The sequence below is a fragment of the Manis pentadactyla genome, chromosome 4 (assembly GCF_030020395.1).
Source record: "Manis pentadactyla isolate mManPen7 chromosome 4, mManPen7.hap1, whole genome shotgun sequence".
Classification (NCBI taxonomy): domain Eukaryota; kingdom Metazoa; phylum Chordata; class Mammalia; order Pholidota; family Manidae; genus Manis; species Manis pentadactyla.
The window spans coordinates 187,588,386-187,608,750 of record NC_080022.1 but is presented as its reverse complement, the minus strand read 5'-3'; the positions used below and the strand labels follow the sequence as shown (position 1 = coordinate 187,608,750).

The following is a 20,365-nucleotide window of genomic DNA, read 5'->3' as shown; positions in this document are numbered from 1 at the left end:
CCCTGGCTACGTAGACTCCTAAAAATCCTAAATAAGTAATTTTCTTTGGCTGGGTTATCAACCACTTCTAAGTCCTTTTGCTAAAACACTAATACTAGTATTGTAACTGAGTTTATCAGGTTTTTTCCAGGAATGGCTAGCCAGTTCCTTACTAGCTGGGATCAGGACACAGGGAAGGAGCATATGCAAAGTAAATTACTTGTTTGGGTGGGGGAGGGGCGGTCAGATGGAGCAAACGACTAGGTGTCAAGCTCGCAATTGAGCAGGTTGGCATCTATGTCACACTGCAGATAACATCCTGGAAAAATGATCTGGAAGGCAAGTACCAATCTTATTTGTCATTATGCCCCCAGTGCCTAACACATGGGCGACTGACCACTTAGCAGTAGCAAAGTGAATATTTGGAAAACGAATGAGCAAAGTAGGAATGTTAGCAGGAAGGAAGTAAAAAACTAGGCACGGGAGGGACTGGATGTGGCAGTGCTCAAAGAGTGAGGGACATCAAAGGGGGTATTGGGTGGGCTCTGCCATGTTGACTTGGCCAGTAGTGGGCACCTGATAAAGCTGGCTCATTCTTCCCATGCACCCTGGGGAAATATCCTCAGCCCCTGCTCGTAGCTTCATGGAAGGCCCACCCTCTGCTGAGCGGCCTCAGCTCTGTGGTGGCTGAAGGCCTGCTCTTCGTGCCCCAGAGAGCAAGATTTCAGCACCTGCCTCCTCCCCGGGCCCAGCACAACTGCACAGGCTCACCCCAGAAACAGGCAAAGGAAGGGCACCAGCTGTTTGCCAGCTGCTGGCACCAGAGGGCGCAGGGCAGCTTCCGCACTGCCTGCTGGCAGCCGGATAAGGGCCCTGGACACTCACCCACTTGGCAGGCAATGGAGAGAAGAGGAAACAGCTGCTCTTCACAGCTCAGGACAAAAGGGGACCATTGGCAGGTGTCCTCCTGCTCCCAGGTTGCTGTAGTGGGATGTGTCCAAGTCCTAACCCTTGATACCTTATTTGGAAATAAAGTCTTTGCTTTTTCAGTTAAGGAAGGATCTTGAGGGGAGATCATTCTGGATTTAGGGTGGACCTTAACTCTGATGACTGGTGTCCTTAAGAGAAAAGGGAGAGGGAGGTCTAAGGGACACAGAAAAGAAGGCCATGTGACATGAAGACAAGCAGAAATTAGAGTGATGAGGCACAGACCACGGAGCACCTGGGGCCACCAGAACCTGGAAGGAGCAATGAAGGGTCTTCCCTACAGGCTTGGCGGGGTTTGATTTCAGATCTGAAGCCTCCAGAGCTGTGAGAGAATGAATTTCTGCTGTTTGAAGCATCACGCCTGTGGTAGTTGGTTCCGGCAGCCCCCAAAATAAATACAGTCGTCCGAGCCCTGCCTCCTCCCCGCCACTCACAGACTCCTCCAAGCACAGGGCGTCCAATGGGGCCGTGTCCAGCCGAGCCCATGATGTGCATCCCAGCAAGGCACTTCAGGGCCCAGCATGCGCCCCTTGGGTACAGCGCTCCCAGGCACCGAGCTGCGGGCTCCCAGGCCTTCAACAGGCAGTAGGAGGGGGTTGGGGGTGGGGGCAGTGGAAAAGAGAAGGATTCGGTTCAGTCACCAAACTGACAAGGCCTTCATGCTGAAACACACAACTCCAAGTTTAATGTTTTCTCAAAGAGCATTGGGACAGCACAGAATAGGAAGCGGGCGCCCTGCCCACCAGCACGCCCACAGAAACAGTTTTTAAAGTCTGACCAGCAGAGGGCCTTCAGAGGGAGGGATGTGTGGACCCTAGACCCCACGGCCAGGTCCAGGGAGGGCAGAGGGATCAGTTACGACCAAGAGTCACCAGGCAGTGGAAAAGAGGCTCCCGAGGGGCCTGCAGAGTCCCTATAAGTGATAGGAGAGTGACCCCGGCCCTGAGCATTGATGTAGAGGGGTGGAGAAGGGCTGCCAGGCCAAAGTCAGCCGCAGGCCAGAGCACCAATTCCAGGCAGCAACCCCCTCTGGGCGTTCCCACAGCCTGTCTCGGCAAGGGGGTTCTGCCCCCAGAGGTCAGGGCATGACTCCCTCCTGGTTTCAGGAGCTCGAGAGAGAGGCAGAAGGGCAGACCTCCAGCCCCTTCCAGCTCTCCCCTGCTCTGGGGCCCAGGGGAGGACGCTGGGGCAGGGGTGGGAGGGTGGGAAGGGGTGGCCCTGAATGCTGAACCCTATGGGAAATGGGATTCTAAGGAGGTTTTATAGAGAACATTATATAACCATGATGGCTGCCACCAAATCAAAGGCCCCAGTGCCCTGCGTGCTCATGTGTCTGAGAGGGAGAGGAAAAGCTAGTGCTGGGTGACAGGCATTGAGGCCCAGCCCAGTGCCCAGGGTGGCGGGGGTGGGGAGCAGCCGCGCCAGGACGTATGGCTCTGCCTTGGCCGCACTGAGCTGGCTCCTCACTGAAGCTTCTGCAGGGCCGCAGGCCCCCGAGGTGCCCGGCGCCTGTCAGGAGCCTGTGGGTTCTAGCAAGCAAGCAGCTTCTCCCAGCCCAGGGCCAAGGCCAGGGACATGGCTATCCCTTTGAGGAGCTTCCTTAGACCAACCCCCTCACTACTGCAGATCAGCTGAAGCCCTGGGCCAGGCCACAGGAATGTCCACAGCACGTGGACATCAGTCCAGCTGTCCCCCAAGAAGTTTCACACGTGGCCTAAAAGAAGAAGGCAGACGGGGATTCCCAGGCCCCCGCCCGGCCCCCCAACCCCATCGCCCCCAGCACCCACTTCAGATCTTCTCTTGGAGAAATCTTATGCAACCTCAAGTGAAGGGAGCCCTCCATCAGGAGCCAGTGTGGCCGACGGAGAGGCAAAAATAACAACGCCTTTCCTTCCCCACATGGTTCGCTTTCCTCCTTTCACATCCTTTAGAATTTGCCTAATTGTTTCCAGCCATGGGAGCAAGTTTACTCTGGCCCCCCTGCAGCATGGTGGTTTGCTGTGCAGGGTCACTTGAGGCTATGCACACAGAGGGAGCTGGGGTCCCCAGCCGTCCTCGAAGCCCCCCCACCAACCCCATGGCAAGGCCTGGAATCACACAGCCATTGTCATGTCCCGCTCCCATGAAGGGTGTTGTGTTGGATGCCAAAGCTGGAGAAGTGGGGACCGGGGAGAGGCTGACAGGTCAGCCTGGTGCTGGCCCCTGGGGGTCCTGCGGCGGGTGGTGAACAGGTCAGCCTCCGGCAGTGCAGCAGGAGGCTGGCCGGCACTAAGGCTCGGTGGCGTGCTTGACCAGGTAGCCGCTGAAGGTGATGTAGGTGTCAAACTCGTCGCTGAAGACGGCGTTCTCCCGCTCGCCCTTGAAGAGGCGCACCCACACCTCGTCCTGGTCGCGTAGCTCCAGCATCAGGCTCTGGCTCTGCATGATGCTGCGGTCGCTCACCTGCGCGTACAGAATCACCGCCTCCTCCCCGTTCTTCATGATGTGCAGGTACGTCTCCTTCTGGTTCCAGGTGTGCACGTTGAGGCTGAAGAAGTAGATGCCGGGCACATAGCAGTAGAACCGGCCGGTGAACATGTTAAAGTGGCCATACAGGTTCACAAACTCCGTGTCAAAGATCACCGTCTGGTAGTAGTCGTTGCTGTGCAGGGGCTTCTTCCTGCCCACCGAGAAGGCCGCGTAGTGGTTCTTGCACCGGTCCCCGGGGGTCCCCATGGAGCCTTTCTGCCCCTTGGGCCCTGCATGGCCCCTGGCGCCCATGGAGCCTGTTTTGCCGTATTTTCCTTGCAGGCCTCGGTCCCCTCGATCACCCTTCTCACCTGAAAGGGACAGGAAATCACGTGGCATCAAGCTGCAGCCCAACCTCAAGGACTATTCTATTTTCATCTAGAGGCAACAATTTCCCCCCTCTGGAAAGTCCCAGCAAAGCAAAGGGAACATGTGGGTTTGTCCAAAAGCAACAGGCGCTGTGGCCGGGCCCACGGCTGTTGGAGCAAATGAACTGCAGATGTCAGGCTGGCTGGGGCTTCCCGGTCAGATTGCAGGCTGTGTGAGGTTATCTGCTGCACAGGCCTGAGGCTTGCGGAAGGTATTTCAGAAAGCTGGCTGGGTGTGCGGACCCCAGAGGCTGGACCCCAGAGGCTTGCAGGGGGATGCTTGGGGGAGGAGACCCAGAGCTGCCCTTGGGCTCCTCATGTGCTCTGGGTCCTGCCAGCCCCTTTCCGATCTCTCCTCTTGGAAAGCGGCCAGAGCCTCAAATGGAATTCCCCTTCCCCCACCTCTAGATGACGGGCTGTCTCTGCGGGGAGCCCCGGGGGAGCCGTTCTGCTCCCCTCTCCTCCACCCTGGTGACTCTGTCTTCACTCCGCATTAGGACAGAGCAGCCCCCACCCTGGGAAGGTCCTGTTTGCTCATCTCTGCAACAGCCGACCTTTCAGGATCGTGATGTTGATCTGCGGCGTGGGGACGGCCTGGTACACGGGGGTCCCGGGGTCACAGCAGCGAAAGCACCGGGAAGCAGGGGGCTCCTCGTCCTGCCTGGGGCTGTACTTTTCATTTCTCTCTTCAGCCCTAGGGGAATAGACACCACAGTAAAAGGCATGAGCTCTCGGAGCCAGGAACTCTTCTCTTCTGCAGCCAGAGGGTCTGGTCTCCCCTACCTGCCTTCTCAGTCACCTGGATGTGCAAGGCTGTGTGTTAACTCTCTCTCAATGCTCGTGGCGAATTCTGGGGCCCTAAATGAAATTTCAGAAGGAGCCTCCTCCCCCGCTGCTAACAGCAGTAAAAGTAATGGAAACAATAACGAAAAAGCAACACTTTGATGTGAGACAGAGGCTGCTTGGGAGAAATCTGCACCTCTAGGAGGTTTTAGATGACGTGTGACAATGCTGGGACCAGTCAGCCCCTTCCTATATCCAGGGTTCTAGAAGATACTATACTAAGCTGACTCGTTTGTGAATGAGAGTGCCCGACTAGGTCCTTAGGAATCCTTTGTGCTGCAGCAGCTGGAGGCTCCACTCGAGGGACGGGCTCCTGGTGGGGGTGGATGGTGACAGCTCCATGCTGCCCCCTCTCGGCATCATGCGGCACCAGCTCCCAGGCTCTAGGGCTGTGCCAGGACCATCCTGGAGGTAGACAGTCCCTCGCCACAGGCCGGCTCCTTACTTGACTCTGCTCTGCTCTCAAACCCCAGACAGTCCAGGACATGGATCTACACACTCTCAGTTCAGCCGCCCAGCGCCCCAGCTCCCAGCCGGACCCCGCCCCCATCTCTCGCCAGAAGTCTCCATCTACAGACCCAAGACGGGCCACAAATGGGATGTGCCCCACACTGACAGCCTGTCACTTCACTTGGGGCCCACCCCTTTCCAAACCTCCCCCGAGGATCCACAGCCTCACTCTGGGGGCCTCTCCAGCCTCACCACTGTATTCCAAGGACCTCAGACCCTGAGGAGCACCGCCCCCCAACGCACCCCAGCTACACACACCCCAAAGTACCTCCAGAACTGGGCCCACAGCCTCCTCAGCTCTGCAGGACCAGTGCCATGGTGACTGCCCTCTGGACATCACCTCCATGCCTACGCACCCTGTCTTGGCCTCCCCCCAGTGTTCTTCCCAGGACTCCATGAAATCTAAGCTCTCCATGACTCCTTGGTAGGGTCAAGCTCAGGAGAGACCCTTCCCCACCAGGCCCATCTCCCCTCCCACCCTCCACCCTCCGGCACCAGCTCCTAATGCCCCAAACCCACCAGCCCTCACACAGATGCCAGCACGGGACGCCTTCGCACACACTGTCTTGGCGGCCAGCGCGGCCTTCCCCTCCTGCACCTGGGATGTTCTCCGGCATCCCTCAGACCCAGGCACACCTCTGCTTAGCCTTCCGTGGCCCCGCCCCCTTGTGGCACACCTGTATGGCACTGTGCTGGGCCATGCATGTCTGAACCCCACAGCCTTGGGGCTCCTGGAGGCCAGGGACTGAGTCATACGTGTGTGTCCCCAGTGCCAGGCAGGTGGCTGGACCAATGGGCACCCAATCAAAGTGTGCTGAATGACAAGGAGGAGAAGGGCGTTGCCATGCCCCACATCCTAGGCAAGTCCAAAGATTCTAAGACAGCCTGAAGCATGGATCTCAGCCAGCCCAAGCTTAAAATAATGAGGAAACAGCACCAGGCTGTCCCCTAGGAGTCTGGGACCTCACATGGGATGAATGACGGCTTCATGAGTAATCCTAAGCCTTTTGTGTTTCCCCATAAAACAGGGGAGCTCCTGCATCCACACTGTCCCAGCCCCTCACCTCTCGGTGTGGCCCAGCAGCGGCTCCTTGGTCCCCTCGGGCTCCTGCTGCTCCTTCTGGCCGCGAGGCCCATGGCCCAGTGCCGGGCCACAGGCGAAGGCCAGCAGCAGGCAGCATGCCAGCGCAAGTCCCAGTGCACGGGAGCCCATCTTCCCGCGGTGTCCTGCTGGGGAGGCGCACAGAGGGGACAGCGTTGGAAACGGCTCCACAGAGAAACAGCTGAGAAGCAGCCCGGGGTGCTCACCAGGCCACGACAGTGGGCAGGGGGGCACTTCAGCCTCGGCTCCTCTGGGGTGTCACCCACGTGCTCTCCACACCTGCACATACTCATTCATGTAAATTCACACACCCTCACATGCAACATGCCCACACACTCACCTGCTCTCACACAGGCACACACTGCACAATCCTAACACTTGTGCTCACGCTCACACACTCATATACTTCAGTGCATATTCGCACACATGCACATGCTCTTACTCATCTGTGCACACTCAACACACTCCCAGCCTCTCTCACACACTACCATGTGCACTGTAGACTCAGACTCAAATGCTGTCAGCGCATGTGTATGCACACTCACATACTCATGTGCATACACTCCCATTCACTCACCTATGCACATGCTCAGCACCCTTCCATGTGCTCCTGTGCACACTCACATACTCTCACACCCGTCACATGTACATGCACACTCACACACACACACACACACACACACACACACACACTCCACCCCTGGAGCTGGCACTGGGGCCCAGCACTGCCTGAGCCCACCAGGCATCCCCAGAAGGAGACCCCCCAGCCAATGGGCCCCATGGATGATATTTTTCAGCCCTCTTAGGACAATGAGCAAACCCCCAAATGAGGCTGGGTGGTCCCTGTCCAGTGACTTCCCAGCACTGCACTGTGATGTCCTCATCACAGGGGAGTGCGGGTGGGTAGGCAGGTGGCACTCTGGCCATGGGGATGCGCCCGCGAGCATCCTCCCCACTGTAACTTAGGGAGGGAGGCCCAGCCTCAGAGCGTGGTCATTGTTCATGGAGGCCAGCCCGTCTCTGACCCTCAGTGCTCTCCGTAAAAGCGCTGGACAGGACCCTCCTCACCCAGTGTTGAGAACAGCCCTTCTGGAAAGACATGCCCACCAGTGCTCCCAGTGGGCCCATCAGAGGCCAGTGCTTAGGCTTAGAACAGACAAAACAGCACTGCTGTCGTGGTCAGGGTCACATCCCCAGCTGACCAGGTGGGCTTTCCAGGGTCGGGTCAGTCGGGGGCACTCCCACTGGCTCTGGCAGACTGGGAAACCTCCCACCGTGCCAGGGCATCAACAGTCAACCCTAACCCATCTTTGTTTACCAAGACATATCACTTAACACTCCAAGGATCTCGAGGGCACCTAGTTTGTCCCTTTCGGCTGTGTGAGAACCTCAACCAATGGGAACAAGAGCCACCCACCCCCACGGCCAAGTTAGGAGTGGGACCCAGGTGGTTACTGAGAGGCGGAACTCCGAAGGTCCTACGTCTGATTTTTAATTCCTCTTTTATGCTTCAGGAAGATGGAAATAGCGAGCTGGATTTCTTTGACAGATGAATGCTCCCTCAGGGTCCGGGAGCTGCAGGCGCCTGTCAAACGCCCCTTGGCTCAGCGGCCCTGTAGCTGGCGGGGCACAACCCACCCCACTAGGTGGGCGCTGGGGCGTCGTCCTCTCCCCTGCGTGTCAGCCGGCCTCGCATTACGGCCTTGAAGAGCAAGTGCTCCAACAGCCCTCCCTGCCGGAGCCCCCCACCAAGTAAACATGGGGGAGGCAGAGAGCCAGAGCCAGGACCAGACAGAAAAGACAGGAACCCAAGGCTCTCCTGGTGAACCCCCAGACCTGTGGCTCCTCCCAGGACTCCCCTCCTTCCCTGTCACTCACACCTCTGCCAGGTCTTCAGCATGACCTCCCTTCCACAGCCATGGATTTGCTGGGCACCCCCACCTGCAAGTGGTCTACCAATCCTCCCTCCCTCCCGAGCTTCAGGGCCCAGACACCTGCCCCATGGCTAAGAGACGGCTTGGACCTGCCCCCACTCAAAATCTCTACTCCCTCCCCCTACCTGCCAAAGAAAGTGTGTATGCGTATGTGTACATTTATAAAATGAATATTAAAATACCCTCTCTATCCATTATTTCTCCTTTACAGGATATACACAACCCTCCCTAGCCTGCCCCGGTGTTCAGCTGCATTGCACAGCATCCCTCGTCTCGTATTCCAACCTGCTTCTCACACTAATGTGCACCCACATCACCTGGGAAATCTTGTTAAAACGCAGACGCTGATTCCGCAGGTCTGGAGCAGGGCCTTGGGAGTCTGCATTCTCAACAAGCCTCCAGGCGCAGCCAGTGCTGCTGAGCTGGGACTGCACTTCGAGTGCCAGGTTCCAGCCACACCCCCAAACTCCTGGCATCTGTCCATCCACACATCCTTCTTCTCCTGCCACGAGTTCCCTTTCTCCTTCTCTCTTCTACTGAAAACCGGGCCAACACGACCAACTGCCCCAGGCATTGTGCTGGGCACCCATGCATCACTGGAGTTAGTCCTTATAACCTTGTAAGTTAGTGTTAGGTCTGAGCACATTCCTCATTAACAACTGGACTCCCTCACAGGCCTCAGATGGCCCTAAGGAGACACTGTTCATTCATTATTATGCCAAATTTACAAAAGAGGAGAAAGAGACAACGAGAAGTTCATTAACCTAAGACCGCCCAATCTTTAAGCAGAGGGGGCTGAACTGACCTCAGCCAGCTGCCCTCTGATCCCATCAGAATCTTACCTGGTCTCCAACTGCCTCACATTCCTTCCGAAGCCTTCCCAGACCTTCAACTGGCAAATCTCTCCCTCCAGTTTTTGAATGTTGTTTTCATATTATCTCATTCTGCAGAGTTTTGCTTGGCTTGTAAGATTCTGCACCGAAGACCGTGACCTCCTCTGAGCCTGGGATGTCACCTCATTCATCTTGGACCTGCCAAATATCCTGCAGCACCCTGAACTTGACTGCTACTCAGCGAGTATTTGTCAAATTGAATTCTCTGAATGTGTTTCCCTATTTCTGTATTTCCTCTGTTTTTCCTTTGGTGCCTTAGTTAATTATTCATTTGTTTTGCTTTTAAATGCCAAGCTTGCCTCACTTGAAGGAAAAGAGGTTTTCCTTTCTTTTCACATTTTTTTCTTTTTTTCTGAACCCAAAGTAATATGTATTCATTTTGGAAAAGTTGTAAAGTAACAAAAGGTTGTAAAAAGCTACCTTGGATGGTTTTGTTCCCATAGTTTCTCACCCTCGGCACTATGGGAGCTGGGGCTGGGTCAGCCTGTGCTGGGGGCTGTCCTGTGCACCGCAGGAAGTTCAGCCGCGTCCGGGACTCCACCCAATAGATGCCAGTAGCACCCCCCTCACCCCCACTGTGACAGCTGAAACTGTCTCCTGACTGCCCAACATGACCCCTGGGAGACAACCCCCCCCCAGTTAAGATCAGTGCTCTACCCCCCAAAGGAAGCACCATTTCACATGTTGACTGTTTCTTTCTAGCCTAGAAAAGGGGTTTTTCTGTACCTGGATCAGAAGAGATGGGGACCAGGATAGAGCCGGCCTAGGGGTGATGAAATCAGCAGGGGTGGAAGCCCGTGACGGCCCAGCTGAGAGCCGGGGCGCCAGGCTGACGGTGTGAGGGCAGCAGAGGCTGGTGGTCAAGAACCTCCTCTTTGGAGCCAAAGCAAACCAGAGTGAAATCTTCCCTTCTTCAAAAATATCTTCAGAACCACTTTAACCAGCCTCACAGCAAAGGCAGCATCATGACATTATAATCATTTTAGTCACTTTTGGGCAAAAACAGTATTGCCCAACGTCTAACCAAACTTGGCTCCAGATCACTTTTAGCGATTTCCAGTGAAGTGAAGTCACCGCAAAGAGGGTGAGGTTTGCCCCCTGGAAGGTATCAAAAGGACGTGCTGCCCCCGGCGAAGGCCAGTGATGTGACCCTCATGAATCTGGACCACGTGGTCCAATATCCAGGCTGCCTTGCGGTCAAGGCATCTGAGGTCAATCCCAGCATGACTCAGGTTCTCGACCTGCCCTTCTCAAACCCTGTGAAGAAACTCATTTGCCGAATCTCATGGCAATTCCACAAACATTTTTTATTCTCCCACCCAAGGCCCAAAGACCTGAAGCTCTTCGGCTCCGCCCCCCCAACCTTCCCCATCTTCCTCCAACTTTACGGTCCAGGCAGGAAGGATTCCCCTTCCCAGGAGGTGGGACCTGGAGGCGGGCAGGAAGTCCGAGAATACTTCCGTGTTGATAATTTTTACCCCTTCTCAGACCTTGCATAGACCTAAGCAAATCCTTAAGGAGGCAATATTCATACACACACTCAAGTCACCCACCTCCACGTGGTCATACCTGTAAACTCCCAGAGCTCGGGCACCACATGTGTGCATTTTATCTTGATGCCACACCCAGACCAGTGCCATTTGACAAGGCATTTTATAAACACAGTTTTCCATCTCCCTTAATCCTCATCGGGAGGCCAGCTGTCCTGAGAGGAGAGAAGCTTGGCATCTCCCTGGATTGGAAGGAGCTTAGAAGAAAAGTCCGACTGCTCATGTAGGTGGAGAGCTCTCAGCAGAAAAGCTCACACAGGCATGGCTACTGAAGCCCATGCTTTACCCAGCCTTGTGTTAAGTCTTGGGAGAAAGCGATTCAACCATAAATCAAGTTTACCCCCTTACCGCAACAAGATTACAGTCCAGTGACGAAGACAGACACGTACCCGATTACAGCTCAGGACCGAATGGCAAAAGTTGAATGAAAATGGTAAATGGGTAACATTCTAGACCTGTTCTGTCCAGTGCGATGGCCACTCCTCATGTGGCTATGTCATTTCAAACGAATTAAAGTTAAACGAAATTCAAAATTCAGTTCCTCAGTCTGAAGTTCCAAGCCCTGAATGCTCCAGTTCCAGGCTCGCGTGGCTGCGCGTGGCTGCGCGCCGCCGTACTGGACAGCACAGCACCGAGCGTTTCTGCCACCGGACGGCTCTGCGCCGCAAAGTCAGTGTGGGAGGAAGGAGCTGTGGACGCCCGGCGGGCCAGGTCCCTGGGAGTCATTCGGACGCCTTCCTCTCTTACAGCTGCCGTCTTGAATCAGTCACCAAGCCTCCTCAATACCTGCTGGGGTCTCTTCCCCTCTCTACCGTTTGCCTGTATCTGACGCTTCCCAGGAGCTCTGGCTCTGTCTCAGACCTTGATCCGCCCAAGACAAATATCTTTGTCTGGCTTTTCTAGGGCCTGGACACCACCCCAAAATTGTACACGCTTCTCCTGAGGCAGCGTGGCGTACAATGGGACTTTCTCCTGTAACTAATGCCCTTTAGGTCAGGAATGCAATTCAGCTCAGCACCCGGTCACTCATTCCAAGCATCCCTCGACCAGTGCCGCCCTCCACATGGTTGCTTCTGCCACCGCCCCGTCCTCAGCATCCCCTTGACCAGGAAGGAAACCCTGGCTGCCTCCCTCTGCCTTGGCATCCGGAAGACTTGGCCTGCTGAGAAGCCCAGAGCTCTCAGGTTGCTGCACGAGGCCTCCCGGATTCAGATCCTGGTGCGTCCAGAAAGGAGAAAACGCCACGGTGTCCCTCTGGCCCTGATGACCAGCAGGATTTTCTAACAGGGGGCATCTGCTTTCCTCCCCAGACGCCATTCATCACACTAAGTTTTCTCTTACCGAAGTCCTCTGGCAATGTGCAGGAGGGGGGCGGAGTGCCTTCCAGTTGATAAAGGACATTCATTCACCAATTCCAGAAGCCCGCTTACTACCTAACTTTCCTTCTAGGGCAGCCCAGCTGGTCTAGGACCCTCCCTGATCCCCCAGCCCCCATAAAGAAAGCGGTGGTGGGGGATGGGGGTCCTTATTAAAGGAACTGCTGTCAGCAGGAGGTGAACAGTGCCTTTCCCAACAATAGGGGCATCCTGGTGCCCATCTCACGCATTGAATCTCCCTCTTCCCCTTTCCAAGAAGCTGCTCTGTGGCTTAGAGGAAGTTTGCTCTTTAAGGTTTGGGGGTTCACTTAGTTACCTCCAAAGCCCATGACCAGGGATGGGGTCTTCCAGAGCCGCTTGCTGGTTAATAATCAAGAGCTTCTCTGTTCTTCCATGGAGTGAGCTCTGACTCAGAAGAAAACAGTGAAGCAGAGAGGCCCCATCCTAAAACAGCTCCCCCATCCTGAAACGTCTCCACCCACTGCTGGGCAACTCAGCCAGGAAAGGCTCACCTGGCACAGAGAGTGGGCACGCTCTCAGTTTCTGCCCTGGCCCTGCAAACAGGGAGACACGTGGGCTGCAGGCGTCAAGCTTTCGGGGGCACCTGGCCAGCCCAGCCTCCACAGCCATGATCCCGCCCCAGTGTGAACAAAGCTTTCCTTGACTGGGGCACTGTCCTGAGATCACCTCCCAGCTGGGCGGCGTCGGGCAGCAGGCTTGCCTCTGCCTTGAGAACCATGAAGAACGAAAAGCCCCTGACAGTCCTGCTACCATGAGCTGCTCTGCAGGTGGCCTGGCCCACAGCCAGCCCCCCACAGCAGTGACACCCTTAAGGGCTAGCTGTTCCCAATACAGAGAAGGAAAGAATCTAGGGATTCCATGGCCTGCCACCCCAACACCAGTGTGGCCCCCACACCACCCCATTTACAAGCATTAGTAATGTCTTGGTTTTCTGGGGCCTGGACATCACCCAATATCTTCCGGCATCTCTTCTGGAAGCTTGGCATAAGATAGAGCTTTGTCTCATACCTAAAACCTTCTAGGTCAAGAATATCACTTAACTCAGCACCCAATCTCTCCTCCTGCTGCCCGGTCCAGCCTCGGATGCCCAGCAAATATCACCAACGTCCCTGATGACACCCCACCCTTGTGCCCCCACCTGCCAATAATGACCGCCCACCCCTTCTTCCCCAGCCCCAGCCACCCTGTCCCCCAGGGTTTACCCTTCATGATCTCTGCTTTCCAGGCTGCCTCTTGGCACTCAGCCCCTCTCACCCAAATGCTGTCTGCATGTCATTTTCTACACAGTGGATTCGACTGACAGCTCCCTAGCTCCCTGAGCCTCATCCCCACCCAGGTGGGCTGCCCAGGTCTAGGCCTGTGCCCTCCAAAACAGTGGCCAGTTGCCCAGGGGGCTAGTTCAATTAGTTAAAATGTTTAAAAATGAAAAATTCCATTTTCAGTCACACAAGCACATTTCCAGGCGCTGCCCTCAAGCCAAGCACAGCAGGAAGACATTTTTTTCAGCCCAGGCACATCTTCTGAACACCTCCTCTTCCTTCTGCTGCGAGGCCCTTAAGCCCCCAGTGAGCTCGCTGTCTTCTCCGAGTCCCCACCGAACCTGCTTCTCCCCCTCAGCTCACAGCTCGGTGAAAGTCGGTGCTGTTCACACCGCAGTCCCAGGCCAGACGTCTGGGATCCACGCAGCCTCCGGCATCTCAGGCTCCCATCACATCCGACCATCACCGACCCTCCTGGCTGTCTCCCATCCCCTCTGCCCCTTGCTTCTGTGACCACTTCTTTCTCAGCTAGTCCCTCTGCCTCTCCTCTATCATCCAAACTTTTTGGCAGAGGCCCCTTTCAGAACTGCAAGTCTGAATTCCACCCTTGGCTTAAAAGGCTTCCCATGAAAGTAAAGGAAACGTTTAAACCTTGAACGTCACCATCTGGCTCCCGCCTTGCCCCTGGCACCCACCCCTATGCAGGTGCCTTCCCCCCGGGCATCTGGAGCCACTTGCAGTCCCCAGCACAAGTCACACACTCTGTCCTCTGCTTGCCCACTGGCTGCCCCCACTGCTGCCTGGGCTGGATGTGCCCTTCAGAGCCGGGCCTCCCCCAGGAGGGTTCCTCCCCAGCGTCAGTACAGACTGCCTAGCAGGTCGGCTTCCCCGTCCGGCCCCCTCACAGACTGGGAGCGCCTCACATCTGTCTCCAGCACCGGGTGTCTGACTTCCAGCATTGGCTGAACTGCACATTCACTTTTCAGCCATTCCCAAGGAGCACAGACCCCATCCAATGAAGCCTCCAGGATCCCACACTTTTTGCTGTGGTCTCAAGCCAGGGTGTTCAAATCTTTCTCTAACTCAGGATGGAGGTGCTTTTGGGAGAGAGCAGGGGAAGTCAGAGAGTGGCCCAGTGCTCACTAGTGTCCTCAGGATGCTGCCTCCTGCTGTGGCCACTGGCCGTCTCGTCCTTTATGCTCCCATCTGCCCTCAGAAAATCTACTATTTCAAAGAGGCTCAGAACCCACCACCTCCAGGAAGAAAGGTGACAAACCACCTAACCAAGAAATGCACTCTCTGTTCAGAGGCATTCAAATAAGTAAATAAATAAGGCTGGGTGGGGAGGGGCCACTTCCAGCAGCAGCTCCAATTAGTGACCTCTGTAAATAGATGAATGCTTACTGACATGGAAAGACATTCGTAAAGTGGTGATGAGTGAAAATGCAGGTTGAAGATGCAATCCTTCAATGCATGTCCAGACACACACACACACACACACACACACTCTCTCTCTCTCTCTCAACCACAGAGATCTGACGGCCACCCACCAGGCTGCGAACAACAATTACCTCTGGGTGATGAAAATACGATGTTTGTCATTTTCCTATGTTGCACATCCTCTGTTTTTTTCCCCTATAACAGTCACATATTTTTTCATATGAAGTACACATTATGTTCCACTTAGAAAGAATGACAAATAAGCCCCACCCCGGGGATTAAGGGAGCATTTTGTTTATTCCAGGGAGAATGATCGCACGCCAAAAAAAAGGAGAGCAGGGGAGACGTGGTGTCAGAGTGTGGCTCAAGCAGAATGGTGTAGAGTATAGACTGACCTCAGGCTGGAGTCCCACGTCACTTCACGAGTGTTCACTGAGTGTCTCCTGGGTGACAGGCAGGTGTCTGAAGACACCATGGCCCAGAAAGCACAGCTCTTCCCTGGGACAGCAGCACCCCTGTGGATGCCCGCAGGCCATGGAAGGGCGCCTCACCTGGACCAGAATCAGGCCAGCTAGAGAGAACACAGTTTCTATGAGGGGCTTTGTTCTGTCTGGGACACGCCCCTCGCTGTGGCTCTTGCAACTGCAGGATGTGTCCAGGGCCACGAAACAGATGGAAAAGGAGCCGAGTCCTGAGCCCATCACCAGGAATTTTGTGCAGTGGCTGGGAGCAGCAGCCCTATCATGTAGCAGAGATTTCCAACAAAGCCCTGCTACCACTGGTTAAGCACCTACTATGTGCCAGCTTTGGGCATCGTGCTTTATGTGCACCACCAAGCTTGATCTCTAAAATGCACCTCAATTTGTCAGATAAGCAAATGGGCTCAGAGTGAAGGAACCACTCACCCCAGGCCCCACAGCAGGGAGGTGCTGGAGGGCAGTGAGACCTGGGGGTGTCTGACAGCACAGGGCTTTCTACTTTCCCTTGAGGGCCCTCTGGAAAGATGCCCATAGGGCTCACCCTGTCAAGCCGTGGTGGGCACCCACCGCCTGCTTACTCGAGTATAGCAGCAACCGCAGCCATGGCTTGGACAGGAATGTCCCTGCCAGTGCCGGCCTGCGCAGCAAATCACTGGGCACTTTCTACTCTGGGTCCTGTGCAGGGACTGAGGGCTTGGTGAATACTGACTCCCCTGAAGCAACATGCTGAGACCTCCCTGGGGTCTGAAAACTTACCACTGAGTTTGATTCCTTTGGTTTTAGGTACAGAATGCCAGAAGACCCGAAAGCCCCCCAGCCCCTCCAAACGCGCCCAGACCCACCCATCTCTCACCAGAGCCCACATTAGACAAAGAGAAAGGGCCCAAGTGTTTCTGATCACACCCCACCTCTCAAAGCCAGCCAAGAAACCTGCAGGGCAGAGTTGCAGGGCCCAGCCCAGCCCAACTTCTGGCCTGCAGCCACCTGCGAATCCACCAGGGCTGGCAGCTGTCCCGGGCAGGATCCTTTTCCTTCCCTGGCCCCCAGGGCAAGGGCGGCTGGTAACCAGATGTGCCCACTTGGACAACCGAGGAGAAGGGTTTGGGGATTCCTCAAACACAGCCTTACCCATGGCCAGCAGCAACATTTGACTCAGCTCAAGGCACCAAGAACTTGACTTCCCCAGGCCTGCCCCCTCCTCCATGGCCCACCACTCCCCTCCCAGTCTGCCCCTATTCCCGTCCTCCCGTCCTGTCCTGCCTCCCTGCCCATATCTCACTTCAAGGAAAATTCCTACTGGAGCCAGGGAGATGGTCAGACATGGAGGCCCAGCCAGGCACACAGCCGTCCTGACAGCCATCCTGGACGGGGCGGGACGCCCAGTGGGACTGTGCCAGCTGGTCCACAGCTTGGAGAAGGGGTTGACTCCAGGGTTCTCTGGGGCAGGCCAGTGACATCCTGGTGGGCAGAGGACAGCCTGCAGTGCCTCAGCCCACACCCTTCCCTCTTTGAGCCCCGTTCTGGAAAGCAAGCGTGGACAAGAATGACTGGCTTAATGGGAGCCACTCATGTCTCCCAATTCTCAGACATCAAGTTGCAACCTTGATGAGAACCCGGAGATAGAGAAGCCCCCAAAGGTCTCAAGAGCCCCAGCTCCTGCGCACACTGGTGAGCCCTTCCCCAAGAGGCAGGAAGATGAGGGTCAGAGGACACCGCCTGCAGAAGCAGGAGCTTCAGTGCAGGGCTTGGGGAGCAGGGGAAGGGGCAGCGTGCCCCCTTCTGCAAGTCTGCGGGGAAGCGCAGCTCTGGCCCTGCCAGGCTTAGGACCCAGGCCCAGACTCCCTGGCAGGGCCGTGAGAATCTGCATCCTGGGCCTCCTGGATCCAGCTTGCTGGGCTGTCCCAAGAGCGGGCAGCAGGAAGCACCTGGTACAAGCTGTGATGGTTCTTTTCCAGATTGTTCTCTAAGTGGGCAGACGATTCCTTGCGCTGTGTAAGGTGCCAGGGAGCTGTCCTATCTCATTTGAGTTTTTAAAAAAGGCATATTTTAGCAGGTAAAAACAGGAAAAAGATAATAACCCTCAGCCCACGCCATAGTTAGGCCAAGATGAAGCACCCTGGGAGGCCATCACCTCCACGTAAGGATCTCTGGGCTCTCAGGGCAGGAAGAGTCGGCTGTTTCTGAAACATCCATTTCTCCAGCAGATGGGCAGGCAGCGTAGCCTTAGGCAGTCAGCAGAGTGTGGAGATCATGACAGAACCTGGAACCTTTCAATTCTTCCTTTCCATTGGGAGCTATCACCCTCCACTCCTCCCCAAGGGCCCTGCAGCCTCAGCCCCCACCCCAGCTCCAGGAACTGGGACCCACACAAGGGGCTGGACCCTGAGGACAAAAGCGCAATGCCAAGCCCTCCGTCTGGGTGCGGACACCCAGCAGCACAACTGTATCTGCGAAATTCTTTTCATCTTTGTTTTGATGGGTGAAGTTCAATGCCAGAATATTTGGTTTATGAGTCATGCTAATTACAGCTGGGGAGGGGGGGGTGGCAGGGCAGAAGGCACCAGAGGAACAAGAGAAAGAAGCATGTTCTGAAAAAAGTATGCTGTGCTGGTTGCCCTAAATAGGGAGGTTCTGTCCCGGGAATGAGGAAGCTGCCAGCACCCTTCCCAGAGCCACGCTGGCTTTCCCAGCTCCCACCTGTGCGGGTTCCCCTTGCTGGCTCGGTGTGCCTGCCCCCTGACACGCAGTGGCATCCTCGGGCTGGATTTGAGCCCACCCAAGAACTCTTGCATGGGCTTTGCTCTGTCTCCTTGACCTGCTGTTCCCCAGGAGCCCTTCTCTTAGTGCCCCAGGAGCCTCAAGATGGGAGCAGATGAGACGGAGCAAGAGAGGAGAGGGCAGAGGTCTCTGGGAAACAGGAAGCAGTCCTTCCCGCCCCAGGGCACTTTCTGTGTGGGCAGCTGCGAAGGGGAAATTTGGCAAGAGACACCGAGGTTCCAGCCTCCGTTCGGAGAGCTCTGCATCCCTCAGCAAGGCGCATCCCTTTCCAGGGCACAGAGATGCAGGCTGGGGTCTTGGGTCCTCTAGCCACTGCCTCCGGGCCGGTCGGGAGCCTCTCTGAGCTCTTCCGGGATGAGTGCCATTGACAGAATCATTGAGATTCAACATTTGCTCAGCGCCTGCCATGTGGGAAACCCACCACACACGCGCGCGCGCGCGCACACACACACACACACACACATCCATGGCTGCCATTACTGTTATTGCCGCAGGTGTTGTTGGGTCACCCCTAAGCTCCTCTCAGCAATCAGTCTGAGGGAGAGTGGAGAAGGAGGGGAGAGAAGGATGACTCAGTCCTCGGCCCACATCTCACCTTCATCTCTCTTAGGCAGGGACACTGAGCAGGCCTCCGGAGAACAAACTTCCTCCCTGTGCAGGCCTCTCCCTGCAGCACACGCAACAGTCAAATGCATCTATTTGTGACCTTGCACATGGGGCTGACTGCGTGCTTTCCTGCACTATAAAAAGCAAAGGCGTAGCAGCCTCTGAGGACCTCACATCCTCCCCCAGGGACCTGGGACGTAGCTATGGGTTGAGAAAACTCAGTTTCTCAGGACACTCCTCATTTTTAAAGCTCGGAAGGAGGAAGCTGCAAGTGTGCCAAACTGCCCCCATTCTTAGCAACTAAGTGAGATAGAAGAAAAACAAGTCCCAGAGACAGTCGGCTTCCTCCCTCCCTTCCCAGTGGATCAGGGGGGCCCAGGGGGCCCAGGGCACACAGGGAAGACCCAGGAGCTGTCCCCGCATCAGCCCGCACAAGGGGGCCGGGCTGACAGGACGTGGACGCCCAGGACAGGTGGGGACCACACCTGAACCCACAGAGATGCATAGAAAAGCTGGATGCTATGTGGTGGGTCAACACAGAGATGCCAGCAAAGGCTTGAGGGCAGCTCAGCGACTTGGCCGCAAACCAGAGGCCACTCAGCAGTGCCACAGCCTGGGAGGGTCCCCAGAAAAGGGACATTATTTTTCCCTGTCCAGACAGGATCTCCTCAGGAACACCAAGGCCATTAAATGCAGGAGCCAAAGTCAGCATTTCCTGTTCAGTGTGGGGTCCAAACTGGCCACGACCAAGGCTGGGCAAACCTGGCTCAAAGTGGTCCTGGCAATATTGGGGCGCGGGGACTTGGGTGCCGTTCCTTTCCCTTTCACGCCCAGAGCGGTGTGCAGCAAGATCCACGCTACAAAAAATGGGGAGGTGCCGCCGCTCCTCCCAACCCCCGTCTGTCACAGGGCACCCTGCTCCCTGGCCACAGGAGGAGACCCAGCTCAAGGCTCCCCACGGCACCCCCGCTTTGGGAGGAAGGGCAAGACCGCAGGGCACCCTCCCAGCACCTCCCTGTCTCTCTGCCCCTCCCACCGCGCGGCTCCGTGCCCGGCGGCCAGGCTGGGGCCACGACGCGGCGCGCGGGGTAGCGCTGGTCCGCGCCACCTACCTCCTGCCGCGGCCTCGCAGGCTCGCCCCGCGCCGCCTAGAGCATCTCCCGGCGGCGGACCCTCCTCCCGGCCAGGTGGGGGAGGCGCAGGCTTGGGCGAAGGAGAAGCGGGGAAGAAGTCCTCGGGAAGAGCGCGCGGAGGGGGCGGGGGAGCGGGCAGCACGCGGCCCCCGCCTGCCCCTCGGCCTCCCGGGCTCCGAGGTCTCTTCGGCCAGAAGCGGAAACGCGGTTTCTCAAAAGTAAAGGAAGAGACGAAGAGAGCGGGACAGCCGCGCAAAGAGGAAACCCAGCCAGATGTGAGCGGCCGCGGAGCCGCGAACGCTCCCAGCGCATTTTATCCAAACAGCAGCCGCCAGGGATTAACTGTGTGTGTGCCCGGCGGGCAGCGCAAAGCCAGTTCCAGCAGCCTGGCCGCCCCGGGGGGGCGCCCAGCCCGGGGCTGGGGGGGGTGCACTGAGAGGGTCTGGAGGTGCGGCCAGGTGTGGGGGCGACTAGAGGCCCAGCACTGGGAGGGTCGGGACCCCCTGCTGGGTGGCAGGAAGTTGGGCCCCAAGGAGCTCGGGGAGCACCAGTGGCCAGCTCCAGGGCATCAAGTCCCCAACGGGGGCGACTTGAGACAC

General features: G+C 56.5%; 1 protein-coding gene across 5 annotated transcripts; it reads right to left on the bottom strand.

The window, feature by feature from the left end:
• Positions 1-1,622: 1,622 nt before the first annotated feature.
• On the bottom strand, positions 1,623-20,081 carry C1QTNF1 (C1q and TNF related 1). Of its 5 annotated transcripts, none has more exons than XM_036910473.2 (4): positions 19,746-20,081; positions 6,260-6,422; positions 4,397-4,536; positions 1,623-3,785 (listed from the first exon to the last, which is right to left on the bottom strand). In XM_036910473.2, exons 2-4 carry the CDS (start codon positions 6,406-6,408, stop codon positions 3,235-3,237), a joined length of 840 nt encoding a protein of 279 aa, XP_036766368.1. In that variant the 5' UTR covers positions 6,409-6,422; positions 19,746-20,081; the 3' UTR covers positions 1,623-3,234. The 5 variants fall into 5 exon arrangements, with proteins under 5 accessions (XP_036766368.1, XP_036766367.1, XP_036766372.1 ...); XM_036910472.2 differs by having other exon boundaries at positions 6,260-6,425; positions 19,746-20,080; XM_036910477.2 differs by lacking the exon at positions 19,746-20,081 and adding an exon at positions 9,851-10,108.
• Between the last annotated feature and the right edge of the window lie 284 nt (positions 20,082-20,365).